The sequence below is a fragment of the Balaenoptera physalus genome (genome assembly GCF_965194825.1).
Source record: "Balaenoptera physalus genome assembly, chromosome: 4".
Lineage (NCBI taxonomy): Eukaryota > Metazoa > Chordata > Mammalia > Artiodactyla > Balaenopteridae > Balaenoptera > Balaenoptera physalus.
This window is the reverse complement of record NC_138891.1, coordinates 111,653,714-111,677,433: the sequence shown is the minus strand read 5'-3', so window position 1 is coordinate 111,677,433 and position 23,720 is coordinate 111,653,714. Positions and strand designations below refer to the sequence as shown.

Genomic DNA, 23,720 nt, shown 5'->3' with positions numbered 1-23,720 from the left:
TCCAGGGGTATTACTTAAGCAGTTTGTAGCTGAGAAGGCTTATGTATGAGTTGCTACATGTCTAGCATCTGTTTGCATTTCTTCATGGAGATGGTGAGAACATTTGCCTCCTGAACAGTACAGCTCTTCTTTAGTGCAGACAACCTCATTACACTGATTTCCATTGTCTGAGCATTCTCTGTGTTAACTGGGGCAGAGTTAGGCTATTAGTCACAGCGACAGACTTCCCTCCCAAATGCTCTGATGTCCTGTGGGATGGTGATCTGGGAGGGTTGGGGTAGAAGACAGGGAACATCCTTCACGACCCTCAATGTCACTGAGCAGCACAGGTGCAACAGGCTACTTACCAGACAGTATGGCCCTTTACTCCTTACTGCCAAGAAACATGCTGTCTGGGCAACCACTTCACCAAGGAGGCCACTTCCTGGAGCCTCAGGGGTAATTCCTGATCATGATGATAGCTACTCATGACGATAGCATTCTCCTCCCTAGACACCTCTCTGGGGATATGGGACTGAATTCTGGTCAACGGGATACAAAAGGAAATCTGCTAAAGTGACTTCATTCTTGAAAAAAGACACAAATCTATTTGCCTTTTGTTGTGTCTGAAGGTGACATTTGGAACCATGGCTGTTATCTTGCAACTCTACCAGGTGCCAGCCTTTGGACACTGCTGGCACCCTGGGAGTTAAAAGCAGAAAGGCCAACGGACCAGGGAACTTGATGATATTGTCACAGTGCTGGGGTCCCCCTGCCTCAGGGCTTTCATTGTTTGGCAAAATGCATTTTCCTTATTGTTTGAGCCAATCAAATAGGGAGTTTCTCTTACTGTAGCTAGAGACACCCTGACGTGTAGGACTTCATGCTGGCATCCAGCATCTCACTCAGGTGGCAGACATTAATCATTGTTAGGGCTTCAGGGGAAGAACACATTCTTTCTACTGCCTGTTTAAAAATCTGTGCTGGTTTGTTGCTAGATCCTGAATCTGTCGCTTTTTTCCATGGATTGGGTAAGCCATAATCTCTTTAAAATACACAGCAGGTTTCACTTTGTAACAATGATCACACTTACAATTATTAATGTTTGTCTTCTTCACTAGTTTAAAAGCTCAATGAGGGCAGTGACTGTATCTGCCAGGAAATTCCTGTATTTCCAGCACCTAGCACAGGGCTGGCATGCAGGTGTTCAATAAATAGATGCTTAGTAAATATCTGTGAAATGAATGAATGGACGAGTAAATGAATGTACAGACAATACCAAAACATTCTCCCTATTATTTCCTTTGCTTACACCTCCCATGCCCTGATTCCTCACCAATTCAGGCCCACAAAAGTGAGCTATGTCCTGTATTTTAGGAGACAGGAAAAAGAAAGGGGAAGGAAGCTATCTTTACAGCTACTGTCTACTTGCTCACTCAGTGGAGAGGGGGAAAGGAGACAATTCTCAGGGGCGACTTACAAAATATTTTCATAAAGAGAAACAACAGTTATCTCCTATACTACTAATAGTATATTAATAGTATATTAATCCTATACTACATATTGGATTAAAATATTACTTAATAAAATGTTAAAAATCTTACTTTTTAGAGCCAGAATGGAGTTTAGGGTTAATTTAGTGTAAATGAATTAAGCAAAGATTTATCAACTATTTTACATCCCTCATTTTTCAGATGAAGAAACTGAGAGCTACTGTCACCAAGATCAGCATTAGTTTTTCTGATGCTCTATGATGCAATAAAAAAATTGAATGCAGACAGCCATATTCATTGACAACAAAAAGGATATTTTCCTGGCACTGTCGTTCCAAGTCGGTAATCAGTGTAGCTGTTGCTTGGATGAAAGTTGAAAACAAAAAGAAGACCTGCTCTCTCAAAAGCAATGATCTTATTGGTTTCATGCTCTTCACTAACATGGGCCTGCAAGAATTAACATACATAATACATTTAAATAATACCCAGATGCTGTTACAAGTAAATTCTTTACAAAAAAGTTGTTTTTGTCTTTATTAACAGCCTTGTTAGTTATTAAGCCAAAAATGAAAATTCTAGCATGTTATATTTTTTGAACATGTTGCAATCTTGCCCTATCAAACTCTAGGCCAACAGCAGTCTCAAAAATTGCTTAAGGAGTATAAAAATCTCACCAGCAACTTGCCAACTTCAAACAAAGCACAGACAGAGGATTAGAGTTTTGGCTTAGGTTTTAGGTAAAAATATAGCACCTGTGCCATACATAAAGCATCTGTGTGTGTGTGTGTGTGTGTGTGTGTGTGTGTGTGTACTAGATCTATTTATAAGTGAATTTTCTTTAAGACTTTTGTTTTAGTCCTTAGATTAATGAGGTAAGGCATATAAAATTACTTTTCAAAATATGATGTAACATTGTTATTATATCCAGATTTCTGAAGTTGTAGTTTTCTTAAAAACTTTACATTATTGCACGACTTTGTCAGATTCAAAAACAACCAAGGGTCCTTCACAGTATACTTTTTTTTTTTGTCTAATAATAGAGAAAGTCTGAAAAGGAATTACAACATCTACAAGCCCTCTTATTTTATACACCACATTTTACAGTAGGTAGTGAGAAGGCTTTGTTCTTTCAACCCTACCCTCTTCCAGCCCCAGCTCTGAGAGGACTCATTTCCATGCATGTCAGCAGCGCCACTCTTGGTAATTTAGAAACGTGAGCTAAGGCTCTAGAGCAAACAGCATGCCTTTTGGTATTCAACATTGTTCCTATTGAAAAGCAGCATCATTTTGCTCTCTCTTCTGGAATCAGCGCTACTAATAAATGCGGTTAGGGCTTTTGTGTCATGTAGCCAATCTTACTGAAAATATAAGTACCTTTGTTCAACCATTAAAAAAAAATCAGAGACACCAAAGTAAAAACACATCAACAGTAATTTCAAACAGCACCAGTAGAAAGTAAATGGATTATAAGTAACACATATTATATGCTAATTTTTGCAAGGGAAAAAAAACCGCTGTATAAAATCTGAACCTGTTAATTACATTTTCTAAAACTTATTGAAAACTGAGACTTTAATTCCAGAGGAGAGTCAGGCTCATGAAAAATACAAAACAGCACGCAGGTATAATGGCATCTATTGAAATGACAAGTTAAGAGAGCAGTAAAGGAAGGAAAAAAAGGAATAAAGAAATCTCCATGTTGTCAAAGCAGTTTCTTTATGACAGCATAATTATTTATATAAAGAAAAATAGTCAAAACAATTAAGATATTTCCACAGCAATTTCCAAAGTGGATTCCATGCGGAGCTTTTGTCATTTATTTTAACCAATTGAAATAAAAATTACTAAATTTAAACAACAACGACAAGCTAACCAGGAATGGAAGCAGGGAATTATGTTTAAGATTTTCATTATCTATTGGGGAGACTTCAGTAACATGTTTTGACAACCTGAAGTATGTCACAGGGCACTACACACTGAATAATAAAATGCTGTTTAAAAGATCTGCATATAGATTTAAATCAATTGCCATTCTAAGCATGTACAACACTGGTGACTAAAACATAACATTTAGAGTAAAGAGCTTACCTGCGGAGCTGAAAGCCAATGACATCTTTCTTCTAATTTATTCATATCCCTGTCAAAGTTATTTAGGAACTTATAGCGGAGAAGGTCATCATCAGTTAAATGAAACTGCCTTCTTGCATAATGGTAGCTCTCATTATTTCCTTTTCTTGGGAAGTCTAACCATTCAGGATGCCCAAATTCATTACCTGCATTTGAAAACAAACATAAACATCACCTGGTAATATTAACATTTCTTATTAAGATAACTTAATAATTGTATGTTTTAAAGTCTTTGAAATCAGTTTAGGTTATAATTTACTATAGCTGTGCCCTATAAATGATGCACAACCCTGGCTTAGAAACAGCATAGTCTAGCATGCAGTACCGACAGCATTTGGACTCAAAAGCCCAGGGCACAGTTTTAGCCTGGTCACACATTCTTTGTTCTACATCTCATTTTCCTCATGCACAAACTGAGAACAGTATCTCTGTCATACTTCTTATTTCATCTCTGAAATAATCTCTGAAATCTCGGGGTAATTTTTGAGATCTCTATTTCTATAATCTCTGAAATCTGTACAACGCTTTGCAATTTCCAAAGGCTGTATGTACATTATTTTTTGATCCTCGAAGGAACTCTCTATTATATCCATTTCACAGATGAGAAATCCAAAGCTCTAGACGGTTAAGGGATTTGCCCAACCTCACATGAATAATAACTAGAAAAGCAACCGTTAAAATTTAGTTCTTCTCATTAAAATCCAAAGTTCTTTCTAACTCATCACATCAGGCAAGTACGTTTTAAACTTCAGGTGCTTCAGAAACCCAAGTCATCACTTTTATTATTCATTTTCCCCATCCCTTTCTCAGATCCATGTGCCACCATTAGATGTATATCTTTAATTTAAATGTGTGTGTGTGTACGGCTGGGACACTTCGTTGGGAACCCATTTGATATTATTTCTCATTATAATGATGAGAACCAGAAACCCGATACACTTTAAAAATGAAATAAAATAATAACACCTACATATTATACATTCTTCCTTCTGAAAATCAAATTTAGATATTAGTGGTCTAATAGACTGGCTCCTATTGTTTTCCCCAGGTTAGATTTCTATTTTATGGCTTCTTTTTTTTTCCTCCTAAAAATTAAACACTACTTTCCAAAATTTACTGACATTTGCCACTTTAATGCTGCAATATTCTAAGCCACAGATTTCTCCTTTGAGTTGGAAAGTACCGTAGCTGACACAAGTGTGTCCTACTTTAAGGTAAATAGTTGCTAAGTGAAATAAGTCAGACAGAAAAAGACAAATACCGTATGATCTAACTGATATGTGGAGTCTGAAAACAACAATAACAGCAACCAACCAGCAAACAAAAAACAAGCGCATGGATACAGAGAACAGACCAGTAGTTGCCTGAGGTAGGGGTGGGGGGTTGGGCAAATGGGTGAAGAGGGTCAAAAGATATAAATTTCCAGTTATAAAATAAAAATTAAAAAGTATGGGGATGTAATGTACAGCATGGTGACTATAGTTGATATTACTGCATTGCATATTTGAAAGTTAGCTAGGAGAGAGTATCTTGAGAGTTGTCATCACAAGAAAAAAAAGTGTTTGTAACTATGTAGGGTGATGGATCTTTTAACTGGACTGACTGGATGATCATTTTGCAATATATACAAATACTGAGTCATTGTGTTGTACATCTGAAACGAATGTAATGCTAGGTCAGTTATACTTCAATAAAAAAGAAAGGCAGAAAAGAAGCTAGCATATTAATATTCTAATAAATAAACACTAACAAGCTATGATGTGATTCAAAATGATTTACTGCAGAGTTGCTTAAAATGGTAAATTCTGCTAAGAAACACTGCAATTTACATTTAACTTTTCAGGACTACAGTCATCAAAATAAAAATAACATCCAAATATGTCTGTAGCAGCTTCATAAAAATTAAAGTGTCTGCAAAAGTTTTCCTTAATTCGAGTATTTCAGTCTAAACGATATTTCTTATATTGTTGTCTGCTACGTGACAGAGGAGGGAACCAGATTTCTAACTCCGCGGGCCTTTATTTACTTTATGGTGTCTTAAAGTGATACGGGAACTTCCCTCTGCTACACTTAGGAGGCCTGCCTAGGTCTGGAGCCTGATTCACATCAGCCCATGGTGAACCCAGGGCATAGCTTGCTCCATCATCCATTCAACGAGCAAAAAGATGCACCTCCAGAATTGTAGTCCAGCATATTCATTGCTGATAATGAAGGTACTGCCAGTCTGGAGAAAATTATATGTCCTAGTACTAGTGGGATTTCAACTAGTTGGGAATTTAGGAGAGACCAGAAATGCCATAGGGTAGCTAAAGTATAGTAGCCTACAAACCGGATCCAAGCTCTCTATAGGCAAAATACTTTTATTTTGGTATGACCATGAATCTCTGAGTTGACTCCAGTATTAATAAGCAATTTCTTTGGCATGTTTGGGGGGAGATTGTTATATCACTGCCATCATGATTATCATAGTAGAAGCAGCAACAAAAGCTTAATGTTGGCTTATTATTTGCCAGGCACTATTCTAAGCATTGCACATGAATTAATTCGTTTCATTTTCAACAACCCTGAAGTAGTTACTATTATTGTCCCAGTTTTATAGGTAAGGAAACTGAGGCACAGAGAGTTATTAAGTAGTGGGGCCTATGAGCCCAGACAGTTTGATTTTAGCACCCTCACTCTTGGTTACCTCTCTCCCGTATTGCTTAGAAGCAGATACCATGGAAATATAGTGCAAAAATTGACCAAACTCTCATATGTGGACAGAGATTCCAAGATAATGGAATGATGTGCAAATGTGTTGAGTGAGAAGGTGAGATGCAGTAAGGAGTTTGGTTTAGCCATGAAATAGGGCTTGTGGTGAGGAGACGAGGTGAGACAGGCAGGGTGAAGCTAGATTAGGATGGGCCTTATAATCTTTAAACCTTAAGCTACTTTTAAGTAGGAGGATGCAAAGCTCAAATGTGTTTTTATTAAAGTATCTCTGGTAAATACAATGTGGAGGAGACACTGGATATTGGAAATAGCTGAATGGTAGGAAAGCTACCATTCCATAAACATGGAATTCAAAGTATAAGATAAGAAATAACCAGGGGAGTTCCCTGGTGGTCCAGTGGACTCTGCACCTTCCCTGCCAAGGGCCCAGTTTCGATCTCTGGTTGGGGAACTAAGATCCCACTAGCCGCACGGCGCGGCCAAAAAAAAAAAAAAACAGAGAGATGACCAGATGCAGTGGGAATGGGGAAAAGAATGGCATTTTTGAGGTGGAAATAACAGGATTTGATGACTGCCTGCTGCATGGATTTTAATTCCAATGAGGACATTTTTGAGAAACATGAATTTAGGCAATTGAATCTCTCCGGGACTCAGTTTCCTCATCTGTAAAACGGGATAACAAGTTTCATAAAAGCTCTTTTAAGGTTCAAACAAGGTAAGTAAGGCACTTGGTAAAGGGTCTGGCAGCTAAAGTTTTCAATGTCTGGCAGCTTTTACATTACACACTCATTACTGACGTTGCTCAGGAAAGAATGACATAAAAGCCAATAAGTGAGAGTTACTATAAACCTAAAATTTCTGGCTCCCATCATTCTGAGGAGGGAACTGACCAGCCCAACTCTGCAGCAGACATACAAGCAACCAGGATGAATTCATGGCAGCTATTTGGCTCTTCTTCACTTGGTTTCGTGGAACAAAATTATTCTTCTCTTTAGAGTGTAGAAATTTTACACTGATGCGTTTATTCGTATATTCAATAATACAAACACATTTCCCTAAGCCAAGTATTAATGTTCTTTGAATTATCTATTTTAGATCTTAAAAGGCAGAATTGACTGTGAAAGTAATTTTGCTACAAGACACCCAGATTGATCGGGCAAATCAGGTTGCTATGTTAGGAATCCCCTCTCTACACTCTTCCTTCATTATTCCTACTACATGTTCATCCTGCAACCCCTGAACAAGCTCTCAGGGGTTATTTATAGTTATACTATATATTATACACACATATATATGCTATATATTGTATATATTATGCTATATAGTATATATTTTTATAGTATATATTTAGTATACAGATGATTATATTCCACCTAAAATTAACATTTTAGACAACCTTCTAAAACTATAGCTCAGTTCTGGTTGAAACACTCCTGGCATTTGAGGACCTCCTCATCTCCTAATTTCTTCCCAGTCTTCTTGAAAATGTGACCCAGGTCACAATTTCTGTTGCTTGCCATCTTTTCTATCTGCCTCAAGGTAGACTAATGAGGTAAAAACATAAATTTTTCTCCAGTGTATAGTTTAGCTTCTCTCTTAGTATCCCTCCTTGGAAGCCTAGTTTTTATCAGTACAGAATTGAACGGTGTAATCTCATTACATACTCTCATAATCTGGTGTAATCTCATACATCTCATAATCTGATTAAAAGCTAACTACCTGCTCCCCAGAAACAGATACACACACACACACAGAGCCTCAAGGATTCATGGACTCCATTCAAAAACTGATACAATGTGAAATTACATTATTATCATTTATTTGAACATTCTACCATGAAAATTCACATCCTTATGATCTACAGAGTAAACGATTGAAGAGTAGCACAATTACAATTAAATGAAGTAACAGATGCAAATTATTTAGAAGAGTACAAGACAAAATATGTAGCTCAATAAATCTTAGCTACTATTATTATAGTGTTATATTTTCTTTTATTATTTTTATTGTACAAGTAACGTACTGATATATTATTTTTAAAAATCACAATTAAATGCACATACACAATATCTGAAATCTTATCAGATAGCCACTTGCTATGGTCTGAGTGTTAGTGTCCCCCCCAAATTCATATGTTGAAATTTAATCCTCAGTATGATGGTCTTAGGATGTGGGACCTTTGGAAGGTGTTTAGGTCATGCGGGTAGAGCCCTTATGAAAGTGATTAGCGCTTTTATAAATACGAGACTCCACTGAGCTCCCTTTCTCCTTCCACCACAAAAGGTTATGACTAAAAAAAAAAAAAAAAAAAGGATATGACTAGAAGTCTATGACCTGGAAAAGGTCTCTCTCTCAACCATGCTGGCACTCTGATCTCAGACCCCTAGTCTCCAGAAATTGTGAGAAATAAACTTTTATTGTTTATAAGCTACCTGGTCTTTGGCATTTCATTATAGCAGCCCAAGTGAAATGACATCACTGTTTCCCTGTTGATAAATATTTTATTTATATCTATAGGAATAGCTATATATATCTCTATCTATATCCATACCTATACTTATATACATATCCATCTATCTATCTATCTTACCTACCTACCTACCTACTTACAACTAGTTTTTGAAAAAAGGTAGATATATTATATACTATTTTGAATTTTAATATAAACACTTTCCATGTTAATAAGTATATTATCACCATGACAATATTCCATTTTGTGCATAAAATGCAATTTTATTTAACTATTTTCCTCATGTTAGTCATTTTGGCTTTTTCTAATATTCTAGTATTATTAAAAAAGGCCAGTCTTATAAATGCATCTCTGTACACTTGTCTGATATTTCCCTAACATTAACTGAATAAGTAAAATACTGGTTCAAAAGGTAAATAGCAGATAGGATTCTAAGAGAAAACATTTCCCAAGTTTTGAACATTGCTAATTATTTGAAGACACAGGCACAAGGTAGTAAATTGTTTCTCAAAATAATGTTTAACACACACACAAATTATATTCCTTAATGTATATGTTTAAGTTTCTACTTTAAAAGTACTTTTTATTACTTAAATTTAAGACTTCATTTTAGTGCCTTCTAACATACATTGATCTTAAACGTTCATTTATCTTTTCAATAACATCTGTAACTATTAACTATTAAGAAGAAAACTTATTACATGAGGGCAAATTAAGTACTTGGAAAAAATATAAGAAAAAGATGAAAGTGGTAAAAAAGTTTGGTATCATAATCCAATTTAGGATTTTGTATGTCACTACTTTAAAGAACATTCCAATAAGCATACTTACATAATATGGAATATGAAATTAAACTTCTGAGTTAGAAAAAAGAACTGTTTAAAAAAATATGACATGAAGAAGACCCTATTCTATTAGAGAATAATTTATTAATCTCTATTAGAGACTAATTTAGATTCTCTGAAAAATCTCCTGGAGAGGCTTCTTTTTAAATTGAAAGATATAGAAAGTTGCATACAACAAAGAAATAGACAAAAAAATTCCATTAGTGATTGCAGACAAAACATTTTACAGAGTGGCTTTTGAATGTTATCTCTGTTGTAAATGATCTGACAAGGGGCAAATTAAGTTTAATATAGACAAATGCAACATTAAATTTCATATTTGGTTCAAAACTGTAAACACAAGCATAAAATAAATGGAAGCAAATCGCAGAAAGACTTTCAAAGTGACCTTGGATAACAGTGAACCATTCTCAGACTGAAAAGAGAAAAGTGGAAAATGCCCGTTAGTATCTTACACTAGTTCTCAGCTCACAAATCTAATGAAGAAAAATATTATCATTAAAACAAGTTAAGAATGTTCTTCTCAGCTATGGTCTACAGATTACTTAGGAAATGTGGCAGTACTTGAGACAGTACAGTGAAACATGCCCACCCAAATAAGCTTATAAGTAAGGCCTGCTGTATATAAAGATGGATAAGAAATCTAAATTTATTCAGGTAATGGCAAAGAAGGTAATTGATTTGTTTTAGTACAGATAACTTGATGGAATAGGGAACACATGATCTGAATCAGCATTTTAATTTAACCAAATTAAAAAATATGTGTGTATATATATTTCTCAATTATATATAAATATGTTATGTTTACATGCATACATAATATATGTATACATTCCTCAGTGAAAGCAACAGGCATTTATAACCTGGGGTTCATGCTTTCCTACCGACTCCTGATATTTTATGCAAAATGTTGTATGTATGTTCATCTGTGCATTTTTCTGAGGAGACAAAGGTGTTCTTCAGATGCTCCAGGCGTCTGAGTCTTAAAAAGGGTAAGAACTACTCACTGTATTAGAATGTTAGGAACTAAAAGAATGAAACACAAGTAAGGGTTTCTAAGTTTCATAAAAAAAGAAAAAAAAAGTACAAGCCTAAATTGAGGAAAGCATTTTAAAAATCTTCAGCTGGTTTACTCAACAGATAAGAGGCTTAGAAAAGTCACATTTAAACTGACTCTAGTGCAGAGAGGCAATGAGTGTGACTCCTGAGAACAAGACTTCCAAGTCCAAAATATGCATTACAAGTAACCTGGCACTAACCATCAAAGCATGCTCTTCCTGCTCATTAAATTATAATTATGAGCACTAATGTAATACACAGGATGGTACTCGTTTCAAAATGAAGGGAGGATGGTAATTTTTTGAGCTGTCACTTGGGACATTTTGTAAGAAAACTCACAGTTCAGGCCACGATTCATTGCATTCAATATAGTAACAGAAGTGGATGCTTCCAGAAATGAGAAGGCTGAAAGCTTTAGCTAAACAAACTTTAAAACAAACACAGGGAAGCAAGTGACTAACATTGCTATGGTTAATTAATGCTTCTAGAAAATTCTACGCAGTTCCTTTTCTCCCTTTCCATTTCCTCTGTAAACAGCACCATTCATGCCTGGTTAATTGTGAAAAATCTCTAAGCGCGAAATTCCTATTGGGATTTCTTTTCCTGTAATTAATTTTTTGCTGTTTGATGTAAAGGTCCAAACTATAAATTGACAAGAAGCCAGCTGTTGCAGTGATGAAATTCGAGACAATACAACTAATGAAAAAAGCCCCAGCTCTGTTAGCTGAACATTTTGATTAGCCGGTTTGTGTGTTTTGTTTCTCTAAAATGTAATGCATACTAATTTTACCTAGGAATTAATTAAAGTCTATCACAGCCTCCATGCTGTGGATGGTATGTAACTCTTTGTGGATACCAAGTTTATGTATATATGAGAATAAGGTACAGTTTTAATGAGAATATAAAAAACTTTAGCTCCTACTCCTCTTAACTGTACTGAAGACTAACTCTTAAAAGGAAGTATCTATTTTAAAATCAAATGCTTTGGTCTTTCTCAGGGCCATCAGGTCACCAGAAGGTGAGGCACAGAATAAAATATTTTTCTATATTAGGGAGTGTGATTTCCCTTTTTAGAAAAATAAACTTGCTATCTACTGCTCCATCCCACCTTTGACACTGATCACTACGGCTCCGGGCAGGGGCTACACTAGTCTCTTCTTCATTCTCCACAGCATGTTCCCGTGTATTATACCTACAAAAGGGACTCCTTAAATATTTGTTAAGGTTGGATGTTTCCCTCTACAACTGATAAAGGTCTAACATCATCTCTTTTGAGGTACAGAAACAAAATATGACAGTCAGACCCAGAAGAGGAGATAAAGACAAGCCGAACAAAAACTCAGCAGTGCTACTGGGATTTACCCTTAAAGTCTATCACAGCCTCCATTCTGCGGATTTTAGGTAACTCTTTGTTGATATCAAGTGTATCTATATATACACATATAATGTGTATAAATATATATATGTGTGTATGTATATATGGTAAGTCCTAATGAAAATATTTTAAAAAAACAAACAAACTTTAATGCCCATTCCTCTTACCTGTACTGAAGACTATTTTAAAATCAAATGCTACGGTCTCTGGGTTCTCCCTGGAGCCTCCCTCGTGTACACTCTTCCTTCAAAAGGTGCAAGTCAGTGATTATATTCTGAGCCCCATGACTCCCTATATTGACCATATGCTCAACTCTAACACAAAATTCTAATTTTAAAACTACTGAAGTGTATCCTGTGTATCAGATAACGTGCTCAGTGTACATCAGCATGGTCCCTTTCCTCATAGAGCTTACAATCTAATGAGGAAGAAAGACAGAATTAAACAAATATAAAAATACATATTTCCTTAAAGAGAGGAAGTGGGGAAGAAGGCTCAAAAAAGGCTTATGGGATCAGTATGAGTTGAAATAACAAAAAATTGTAGGGGAGGAAGGAGAGAATGGCGGCAAACTTCCTCCAAGAGCAAATATAAATGCCCAGAGATGACAGCACAGCAAGTTAGGGAGGACGGACTGATAATTATGTCAATATGCAGGGAAGGGGGAAGAGTCAGTCTTAGGAACTCAAACTTGGAATTCTAGAATTTCCCTTGGTATTAAAAAACAAAACAAAACAAAAATCTTTGCATACTAGGCATGTATATAGCTTTTAGAAACATACAGGGTAATTGATGCCACGGGAGTGGATGAAATTGCCTGGGGAGAATACTCAGGGAATAGAGGCAGAAAAGAGAGTATAATGGGACAAAGCCTGAGGCACACTCATACGGCTAGTTGGGGTAGAGGAAGAGGGGCCTGGAAAAGCTGGCAGAGGAAGGGCCAGAGAGAGAAGAGGAAAACCATGGCGGGTGGGAGACGGGAGACTGAGCCCTGAGAAGCAGTGCTTCCTAGAGGAAACAGTGGTCAACAGTATTAAGTGCTGGTGAGTTCAACTAAAACCTGAAGGCCTATAATAGACTGAGTAACAAGAGAGGACACTGATGAAGGAGAGTGACAGCAGTGATATCTGAGGGTATAACCAAAGAACTGAAAACTATACTGTGAGAAATGAATGCTTTATTTTCTTCTATTTGTTTATTCTATGATTTTCTGGCAGGTAGTATATTTAACCAAACACCTGGGAGAGAATGGCTCATCTTAGTATGTAAGCTTTGCACTCGTAAATTTTAAATTCTGAGGCAGTTTATGGTATATACGTGTATGTATATATATTTCCTATTTTAAGGCATTTAAAAAAAGGATTAGTATACTATTAGGTTTCCTTAAAAGTCCTGTAACAAATTTACAAACTAATATTTTGAACAAAAGACATGATAACTTCCAGTCCTTCGTCCCCTAGATAAAGGGCATGGTGGCCTGAATCAAGCACTATAGCTGCTGTCTTGCTCCATCTAATAATACTGTCGTGACTATCGTTCATGCCTCTGACACTGTGACAGCTTAAAGGGGCCAGAAATAATGCTTCTGTTGGAGCTGCGGTAGTGAGGCTGGTCAATACTCTCATTCTGCCCTGCTCTCCCCAACTTTCCCCCTGATTAATTATGCATAAAAAGTCTTGAGGCAATAGCCAAATGAGCTCTGGGCACTTGGGAAAACAATTTTCAACTTGAACTATGCTTGGGCCATGGCCAAAACAATCAATACCTTTACTTATCTACATGATTAGAATTGCTTTGGGTGATAAGTTCCCATCAATAAAGCACAGAATAGGGGGTGAACACTTGCTTACCTCAAGTGTTTTGATAAGAAGATTATCAAAATAAAACAAGCAAACAAACAAAAATACTCTTAACTATCAATGTCCGTAAGTACAAAATCAGATTAACTTTATATTACCTGCAAGTGTGGTAAAATAAACGTAGACACGTTTATAAACCAGTCGTTTTAAATGCTGAAGAATTACCATTATTATATTGATGGGTAATTATATATTTCTTGATGCTTTCATTTAAATCACGAAAATGGAAAAACGTTTTAAATAAATGAAATGTAATCATAAAATTATATTAAAATAATAAAAGCAATAGTAATTACTTGAGAGCCCTCTATATACACAGACTGTGCTAGAATTTTTAGCAGTTAGTTTAGATAATAGTCGCAAAAACTCCTCAGTATGGGAGGGAACATTATTCCTATTTTCAGATAATAGATCAGGAAGCTAATATAACTATCTAAGGTTATAAGGTATAAAATATCAAAGTTAGTATTCAAACCTATATCATCTGTATTCTTTCCATTTTATCTGGCATTAGGTACTTAATTTGAACAACATTAGCTGGAAACCTATTCTGAATGTACAGGCATTAGGGAAGGTAATGAAAGAGCTATAAAAAGGTGTAAAGGTATATATTTCCAACTCCACTCTCAAGTGTACAAATAAATTACACCTATTACTGACCTGTGCTCCGTTTGTGCCTAGTGTGTTCTGCTACTCCTGCTGTTACTACTCGAGTGATAGCTGTTTGGTCTCCATGAGGCCTTTTTTAACTTCTGCAGGAAGGTTTTGGTGCTTGTGCTTCCACTAGTATTTAGATGTAAATTTTTCCCTTGTTAAAACAATTACTTAAATAGTGTAAAAATTTTGGTGTTTTTTTTTTTTGTTTTTTTTTTTTGCTTGTCTCAGATTGGGGATAGACATCCTATATCCTAGTTATCCTATATTTTTATTTATTATCCCTACTGCCTAATCAAATAACAGGCACAGAGTACCAATTCAAGGATTTATTAAACCTGTGTTGAAAGAAAAAAAATGAAGGAAATCTGCTTCCCTTAGTAGGCTATAGATTGCTTATGGAAAGTCCTGTCTTACTTTTTGATTATACAGTTCACAGCACAGGGACTCAGATAAAGAAAGTATCTAACAATTTTTTTTTAACTGATTGCAAAATTGGTCTTTCTAAGGCCATAAGAAAAACAGACAAAAGTGCTTTGGGGTGGAAAGGGGATGGATAAAGAGGAGCATATCCACGTCACCAGGGAGGGGAAGATGTGTATCAGAAGATAACTTCAGCTCTCTATTCCTCAGAGGCCCTCCTCTGGCATTCTCCTCTGAGTGCCGTGCCAATAGGAGGTAGAATTTCAAATTGTTCACGTTGCTCTGTATACTTTGACCTACATTCCATCTTCGTGGCACAATTTTGTTTTAAAGTAAATAGAAGTATCATCAAACAAGGATAAGACAATGAGCAAAACAAATGAGACTGAATTGAGAATGTGTTATTTTTATGCAAACACCATTTTTAAGAGCTAGATAATATTTTCTTAAGAAAATTGATAGCAACAGTAATGGACTTTTGCCATTCATTCCAAAACCATTTTGATGCTACATGAAGCAGAGGACTCACGATACTCTTTGACGGGGAGTGGAGTGGGAATTAAGGGAGAAATTGTGGGGGAAAAAAAGGGGTTCTTTAATAAAATCCCAACTGAATTCAGATTTTTCTGCAAGTAGTTAACAAATGCCTTAGAAAATGATTTGCTAATGGACAGCCTTGTAAAAAGTGTAAAAGTTTTGCATGCGAACAGGGCACCCACTGAAAGACTCCGCACCTTTCTAGGTGGTAGAAAACAAGAGAGGAAGACAGTAATGCAAAAACAAAGAATATATTGGCTGATTATAAAATTGATTATACATGTGGCTTTGTGGCTCTTCTAACTTTAGGTTTAGACTCAAAAGTTTAGTAATGGAGTCACACTGTACTATTTTTCCCTACAATTTGCCTATAATTTAGGATATGTTACCACTAAGTCAGGGTCAGTTCCCTGTGGTCACATCAAACATACATAGTAATAGAGATTCACAAACTTCCCTAATGAATTATTAAGAGCTAAGCAGACGCATTTAGAAGGCAAGCATATAACCGCAGGAAGTAAGATTGGAAAGAAAATGTTCATTCAAATCCTCTATACTTCATAACCAACATCCATTTAACTCAATCCTGGTATCATTCCCAGGCTAGATGAATATTTCTGTAAGAATCTAACGCTCTTTCAAGGCACAGCCTGGATATAGCTTTTCTGAGGTTCAATCTCCCACAGCCTTTCTTCTGTAGGCAGCAACTCTGACTCCCTAGTAGAGAGATTTAACTACCTGCTTATAACTTAATCAAAGAACCAGTATCAGTTTGCCTTTGGATGATGCTTCCATCCCTCCAAGTTCCTGCCAACAGCTAGTTATCCTTCTCTACTTCCCTGCTGTCAGCTCTTGCTTCCTCTCAGGCCGCTGGTGCTCAAGAAATGAGAAAAAAGTTCCCTAGCAGCACGGTGGCTTGTGGGAAACACTGTGAACTTCTTCCCCCAGCAAGAAGAAAGGTTCTCAGTAATTGTACTTGCTTGCTTCAGGTGTCTCCCTTTGCTCTGAATAAAATGGATTTCGAATTTTAAAAATGTCATGGCTAGTTTATGAACTAGCCTATCAACTGGCTTTGAGGGCAGTTAAAAGGGAGGGTTCAAAAACACAAACAATCTATGTCTTTAAAATAATAATATTTAAAATATTATGCACAAGTCTCCTAGAGAGGTTTGATGCGACGTAAAAACCACCATCACCACCCTCTACACAGGTAAACCTTAAAATCTTCCATAAGGCTAAGTCAGTCTCTACACTTCCATAAAAGTTTAAGTTCTAATAAGAGAAAGGGTTTGGTAAAGAAAAGAACACAGAAATGAAGCAACACAACTAGTGATTTAATCAGTTGTGTGCTTAACTTTCATGGTATCCAACCATTTCATTAAACTATTCCATGCGGAAATGCTCATCACTATTATTTGTCCCTGAATGAGTAGAGTTTCTTTGCTCGCCTTTAAGCTTTATCTCCCAATATACAGAACTTGCTTCAGGCAAACCAGATGACCCACAGTAATATGATACGGACCATGTTTCCTGCTTCCACATCTTCTCTCCAGTTAGTCCTTGGCTTGTAATGCCTGTTACAAGTCAAAAAGGCAAACGCCTCCAGAAATCCCGTCCATTCTTCAACTACCAGCTTAAACATCATCTTCTATGTCAGAGACAAATCTCCTTCAGTCTAAGAAACTTACCTATTTTTTTTTTTTTAGCTAGATAAACTGATTTCAAGAAAAGACACATTTCCTAACTTCCCTTTATGGCTCTCCTTTATGGCGCTGTGTCTAAGTTTTGTCCAAAGATATACAAGCAGAATTGTTTATGTGAAGATTCTTTCTAAAGAGCTGACTCAAAGGTGGATATTCACTTCTGGTTCCTCTTCCTTCTTCCTTATGTAGAGAGAGTGTTTGGGTACTTATCTGGACTACGTGGGAAGGGCAGCATTTCAGGTTTGTGACTTTTACTTTATACAACGAAATGTTTTGTACATGTAGATACACAATTAAGTGAATTTAATGTAATTGTACCAAAAAACCTAAGGGTATGAAGAATATCTAAGTAAACTTCCATTCTTCAGGTTAGAAATTATATGTATAGTACAGAGGGAAACAATATGAAATATGCTACTATAGAACACATATCTTAATCTGAAGTGAACATACTGTATTAATTTTTAAATAATATGAAGAAAGCTATTCAGAAATAAATGCTATAGCTTGCCTAAAGAGTAAAGAAATATCCAAGAGACTCTAATTACACTAAAAATATATTAAAATAAGCATCCAGAATCATGGCTCAACAGTCCCTCACAAATTGGTACATGAATGTATATAAATACTGTGTCAAAGTTGTCCCAAAACTTCTTGAAACTTTACGGAAAATCATTGTGTCTTTTTCAGAGGAGAAAAAGAAACTTTTAATATTCCAAATGACAGATGTCAAGACTCATGAAATACCTAAATATTCATAACTTAGCAGACATTCTAAACAACCATCCAGGAATATATACATATTTGTTTTAATTTTATTCCTGGGACCCATTTTAAAAAAAAAGACTGTATAGGAACAGTGGGAGCACAGAGTGAAAACATACTAAGAGGTAAACTCTACTAACTGACTTATATAACCACAAATTCCATTGTAGTTTTACGCTTTCAGATAATTTTCTGACTATAACCTAGTCGAGTCTTCAGTAAATAAAGAATTTCTCTTATAGAAATTAGAAAATAGGCAAAATTATGTGTGTACAGTGAGTAAAACATGGGATATAGAAACAAATGACATGAATTTTAGTACTCTGTCACAATATATAACCTCAAGTTGTATAACTTTTCATTATTTGTAATATAGTTAGAACTTACACTTACTAAACACTTATTACATGCAAGGCATAATTCCAAAGACAACATCACTAAATATTTTAATTCTTACAAGTGCCCAGTAAGATGGGTATCATTATAATCCCCATTTATGACATGATGATGGTGAAGTTCCAAAAAATTAAGTAATGTGCCACAGATGATACAGCTAGGAAGTAAAGCAGCCAGGATCAGAATGTGGGCAGACTGTCTCCAAACTGGACTTCATAACCATTGTGTTATACTGCCTCAGAATGAAAATTATAAAAAGAATACTGACTTTGCAGGTTGGTTGTACTAAGTGAAGTTATGCATGCAAAAATGCTTTATAAACTTTAGAAGTTTAAAGAAATGCAATATTAATAGAAAAATGGCATAGGAGTATATACAGGAAAAAGAAAATGAAGAATAAGGATGCTGTGACTTGGTTACTGGCTGAATGTTACAGACAAGGAAAAGGAAGGAGCAACTGAAATGACTCAAGAGTTCACCCATGGTTACTAGAAGAGAGATGATGATACTTATAATAATAATAATTTTTGAAAGGCATCACAATTTGTAGGGAGGATGATTACAGTTTTGGATTCAGTGACTTTGAGGAGCCAACAAGATACCACGTAGAGATCTCAGGAAGGCAGTTTCCAAATTTATATTTGTAGTTTAGAACAAAAGGTTCGATTCTGAGATGTAGATCGGGGGGATTATCTGAATTAAAGAGATGGACAAAGCCTAAAAGTAGATGAGCTCTCTGAGAAAGAAAGAGTAGGGAAAAAGTAAAAGAGGCCCAGGACAACCCCTGAGGAAGTACGTACATTGTAAAGAGAAACAAGGTGAAAAGGAGACTGTGAAGGAGACAGGGTCATGGTTGACAGAACAAGGAAGGCAGGGAAGGAAGACACGAGGGATGTCAAAGGGAACCAGGTGATCAAAAGAGTTCAGGGAGTAGGTGCAGAGACCCGCAGGTCAATGATGGCCTTAGAAACCAGAGTTTCCAGACTGTAGAGAGGGCAGTGGGAGACCTACAAGGGTTTGAGTGGGCAAAAGAGTATGAGAAGGAAGGGTTAACACACATGACTATATAATGAAGTTTGCCAAAGTAGAGAGAAACGGATAAAAATACTAGTTAGTTTCACAGGTTAGTAACCTATTTCTCAATTTGAAAAATGTACATTTTAAAGCAATGTTTCAAGAGTTTTTGATAGTTTCTCAGATTCATTTCCTAGTTATTTTATAATTATCAAAATAATTAAAACAAATGTGTATAAAAATCATGGTGAAAAGAACTGTTTCCAGTCCAATGCTTACTGTCGTTATTGTATGTTTAGCCACACTATAAAAGGAGACATTTATTGTTTTATTTAAGTACAGTTGAAAAACAAAAACAATTTAGGTGTCACTAAAGTATATATCATCAAGTTGCAGGGGAAATACTGCTTGGTATAAAACATCTTGTGATAAGGGTCAGAAAACAGCAAACTTTTTTTCTAATCATTAAAATTCAAAAATTCTGTTTTTCTATCAGTAAGTCATAATAATTATATCTGCCTTTTCCAATTAACCTCCTCAAGACAAAACAAATATTAAAATATTCCTGACTCATAAGGAAACAAGTGTTTTATGTACCCATGGTTAGTTACATAGATAGAAACTGATTTTAGGAAACAAAACTATGAATACAAATGGATTTCAGTATACTAAATACTAATGTGTATAATGATTATATTATTTTCTTATCCAAGAAAATAAATAATTTTCATAATATGCATATAACAATATAGAGATATTAGAACTTTTTTCCAATTTAAACTTATGACCTTAAAGTCAACTGATTAAATATGAACAGATATCCTTGTCTTTTACTAAAAATATGATGGGTGTCTATAGGAAGAAAAATTAGAATGTAAAAGTTTCAGCTCTTTATCTTAAGTTGTCTAGCCTTTGATGTTATATTTGCTCAGGCAACTATTGCCCTCATTTAGTCGGGGGCAGCATATATTGGCAAGGGAAAAAGAAAAAAAGTGGAGAAGAATAAAAGAATTAAGTTGGAAGTAGGCTGGCGGTAATTGAAAACTTTTCTTTCTCTTTCAAAAATATTTAAAACTTAAATCCCGTCTTTTTTAGCTACTTGAGAAATATCTTCCAGGGGAATAAGAACTCTCATCAATACCACTGTTAGGAAGAATATGAGGCCAATGTCTTTGTCTCATTTTACAAAAAGAACGTTTAGTTACATGGGAATGGCCGAGCCAGGACTTTTCACGTGTCTACTCTAAAAGTAGAATCTACACATCAAACTAGAAAACTGAAACAATTATCCTTGAGATACTATTGATACTTTGAGATAAACAGAATCTAGTGGGTGACACTTGAACAGAAGGCCTAGAGTTACGATGAATAATACAGTGTTTTTTGACCTTTGTGTCATTATTGCCCCCTGACCTATGACACACACACACACATAGACACACACACACAAGCCTTTTAAGACATTTTTTTCCTAATTGCTTCCACCCCGTGAAACTTAAATACTGCAGACCTACTGCATATCTGTTTAAATATGCTATGATGCTCTGGAGGGCAATAACGATTATAATATCTAAGTTTTGTTTGCCCTCCCTTAAGGATCAATTTTCACCCCCACTGGGGTGATATCACCCTCTTAAGAATGCATGAATAAGGCATGTTTGTGAAACCAGGAAGATAGGCATGTTGCTGAAAATAAGTGCATGCATACTTCTCCATGTAGAGAAGGCACATGCTGTATGAATCAGGTAGTCAAGGAATTGTTTGATTATACATCTTCCAAGAGTATATAAAAAGAGCATACCTGGTACATGTGATCACTGCCCCCCTGGATTTTATTCCCATGAAGCTCATTTTAGGAGCTGTCAGAAAAGTCTGGCTCTCACTTTGTTATACAGCAGAAACTAACACAACATTGTAAAGCAACTATACTCCAATAAAGATTAAAAAAAGAAGAAGAAAGAAAAAAAAGAAAAGTCTGGCTCTAAAAATATTGGGAGTGACTAACAAATATTGTAACAGTAGCTTTCCAACCTTGCAAGCAAAAGAACATGTTTGACTATTTTTACTTATTTATTCTGCTAATATTTCTTTGGCCTCATTTATAGGAGAGTTCATATACACACAGAATTTAAAAGTCTCCTAATTAAATGAGAGAGTCCTATCAGTTCACAGAGCTTTCAGAAGACCTTGCTTTAATAAATAAAATGCCTTTCAAAAAGTCAATAAATGGATTTTTCAAAATGTACCGGGGTTATAAATGTTTATTTGCTCAACATGTAATAATTAAGTTCTGTCATACTACTATTTTAAAGTCTATAGCTAGGCATAAAATAAGCTGATCTTTAAAACAATATGTTAAATGCACAGCATTTTTACATTATAATAAAGAAAAAGAAAAGAAAATATAAAATGTGGAATAATTAACTACATAATGTAATTGATATTTTTTATTAAACTATAGACAATATATTGGAATAATCCAAGATATCTGAATGTCTTCTCGTTTGTGGAAAGGTGTTATCAAGTATAACATGAAACTTTCACTTATGACCTTTACAAATCATAATGTATGTAAGATTAAAGTATTGAAAAGGTGTGGATTATATAGGACCATCCCCAAATGGTCATCTCAGCACATCTCAAAATGGAACCTCTGAATGATGGTGGTTTTGTGTATGTTGGTGAAGCTCAAACACCTATCATTAGTTTTTTGGGTTTTTTTTAAATTCCTTCACATTCCAAGTGTCTTTATTTTAATCACAGGCACCCCCTCCAGCTTTATTAAGATATAATTGACATATAACATTGTATTAGTTTAAGGTGTACAATGTGTTGATTTGATGTACTTATATATTGCAAAATGATAACCACCAGAGCTTTTGTTAATACCTCCATTGGGTCACATAATTACTATTTTATTTTTGTAGTGAGAACATTTAAGATCTACTCTCTTAGCAACTTTCAAGTATATAGTACACTATTATTAACTGTAATCACCATGCTGTACATTAGATTTCCAGACTTGTCTTATAACTGAAATTTTGTACCCTCTGACTAATATCTCCCCATTTCGGGCTTCCCTGGTGGCGCAGCGGTTGAGAGTCTGCCTGCCGATGCAGGGGACACGGGTTCGAGCCATGGTCTGGGAGGATCCCACGTGCCGCGGGGCAACTAGGCCCGTGAGCCACAACTGCTGAGCCTGCGCGTCTGGAGCCTGTGCTCCGCAACAAGAGAGGCCGCGATAGTGAGAGGCCCGCGCACCGCGATGAAGAGTGGCCCCCGCTTGCCGCAGCTGGAGAGAGCCCTCGCACAGAGACGAAGACCCAACACAGCCAAAAATAAAATAAATATTAAAAAAAAAAAAAAAAAATATCTCCCCATTTCGCTGCCCCTACCCAGTCATTAGTTTTTTTTGCTTGATCACTGTCCTTTATTTTTTTTTAACTTTTAAAAAATCATTTTTCATTTTGTTATTATTTTTAAAAATAAATTTATTTATTTTATTTATTTTTGGCTGCATTGGGTCTTCATTGCTGTGTGCAGGCTTTCTCTAGTTGCGGTGAACAGGGGCTACTCTTCATTGTGGTGCATGGGCTTCTCATTGCGGTGGCTTCTCTTGTTGAGGGGCACAGGGTCTAGGTGCGTAGGCTTCAGTAGTTGTGGCACTCCAGCTCTAGGGCACAGGCTCAGTAGTTGTGGCTCATGGGCTTAGTTGCGCCGCGGCATGTGGGATTTTCCCGGACCAGGGCTCGAACCCGTGTGCCCTCCATTGGCAGGCTGATTCTTAACCACTGCGCCACCAGGGAAGCCCCACTAGTTCTTATTAAAAGTAATTCATGGGGGCTTCCCTGGTGGCGCAGTGGTTGGGAATCTGTCTGCCAATGCAGGGCACACGGGTTCGTGCCCCGGTCCGGGAAGATCCCACATGCCGTGGAGCGGCTGGGCCCGTGAGCCACAACTGCTGAGACTGCGTCTGAAGCCTGTGCTCCGCAGCGGGAGGGGCCGCGACAGTGAGAGGCCTGCGCACCGCGATGAGGAGTGGCCCCCGCTCGCTGCAACTGGTGAAAGCCCTCGCACAGAAACGAAGACCCAACACAGCCAAAAATAAAAAATATAAAAAATAAAATAAATTAAAAAAAAAAAGTAATTCATAAGGGTCTATTAGACAATGGCGTACAAAGATGCAGAGCAGTTTCTGGATTGTTTCTCTCAAGCTATAAAATTCCTTTATAAAAACTGAAAGTTGACATTTTTAAAGTTTAATAGTATAAGCTTTTTAGTTAATTTTCAATACATTTCCTAAATATGT

General features: G+C 36.1%; 1 protein-coding gene across 3 annotated transcripts in view; it reads right to left on the bottom strand.

Moving 5' to 3' along the window:
* GBE1 (1,4-alpha-glucan branching enzyme 1) overlaps nucleotides 1-23,720 on the bottom strand; it is a 283,451-nt gene that overhangs the window by 36,749 nt on the left and 222,982 nt on the right. For all 3 annotated transcript variants that reach the window (XM_082460430.1, XM_082460431.1, XM_082460432.1), the window contains 2 exons: nucleotides 3,561-3,745; nucleotides 1,789-1,919 (listed from right to left, as the gene is read on the bottom strand). In XM_082460430.1, the coding sequence (XP_082316556.1) occupies nucleotides 1,789-1,919; nucleotides 3,561-3,745 (316 nt within the window). The remainder of the gene's footprint in view (nucleotides 1-1,788; nucleotides 1,920-3,560; nucleotides 3,746-23,720) is intronic.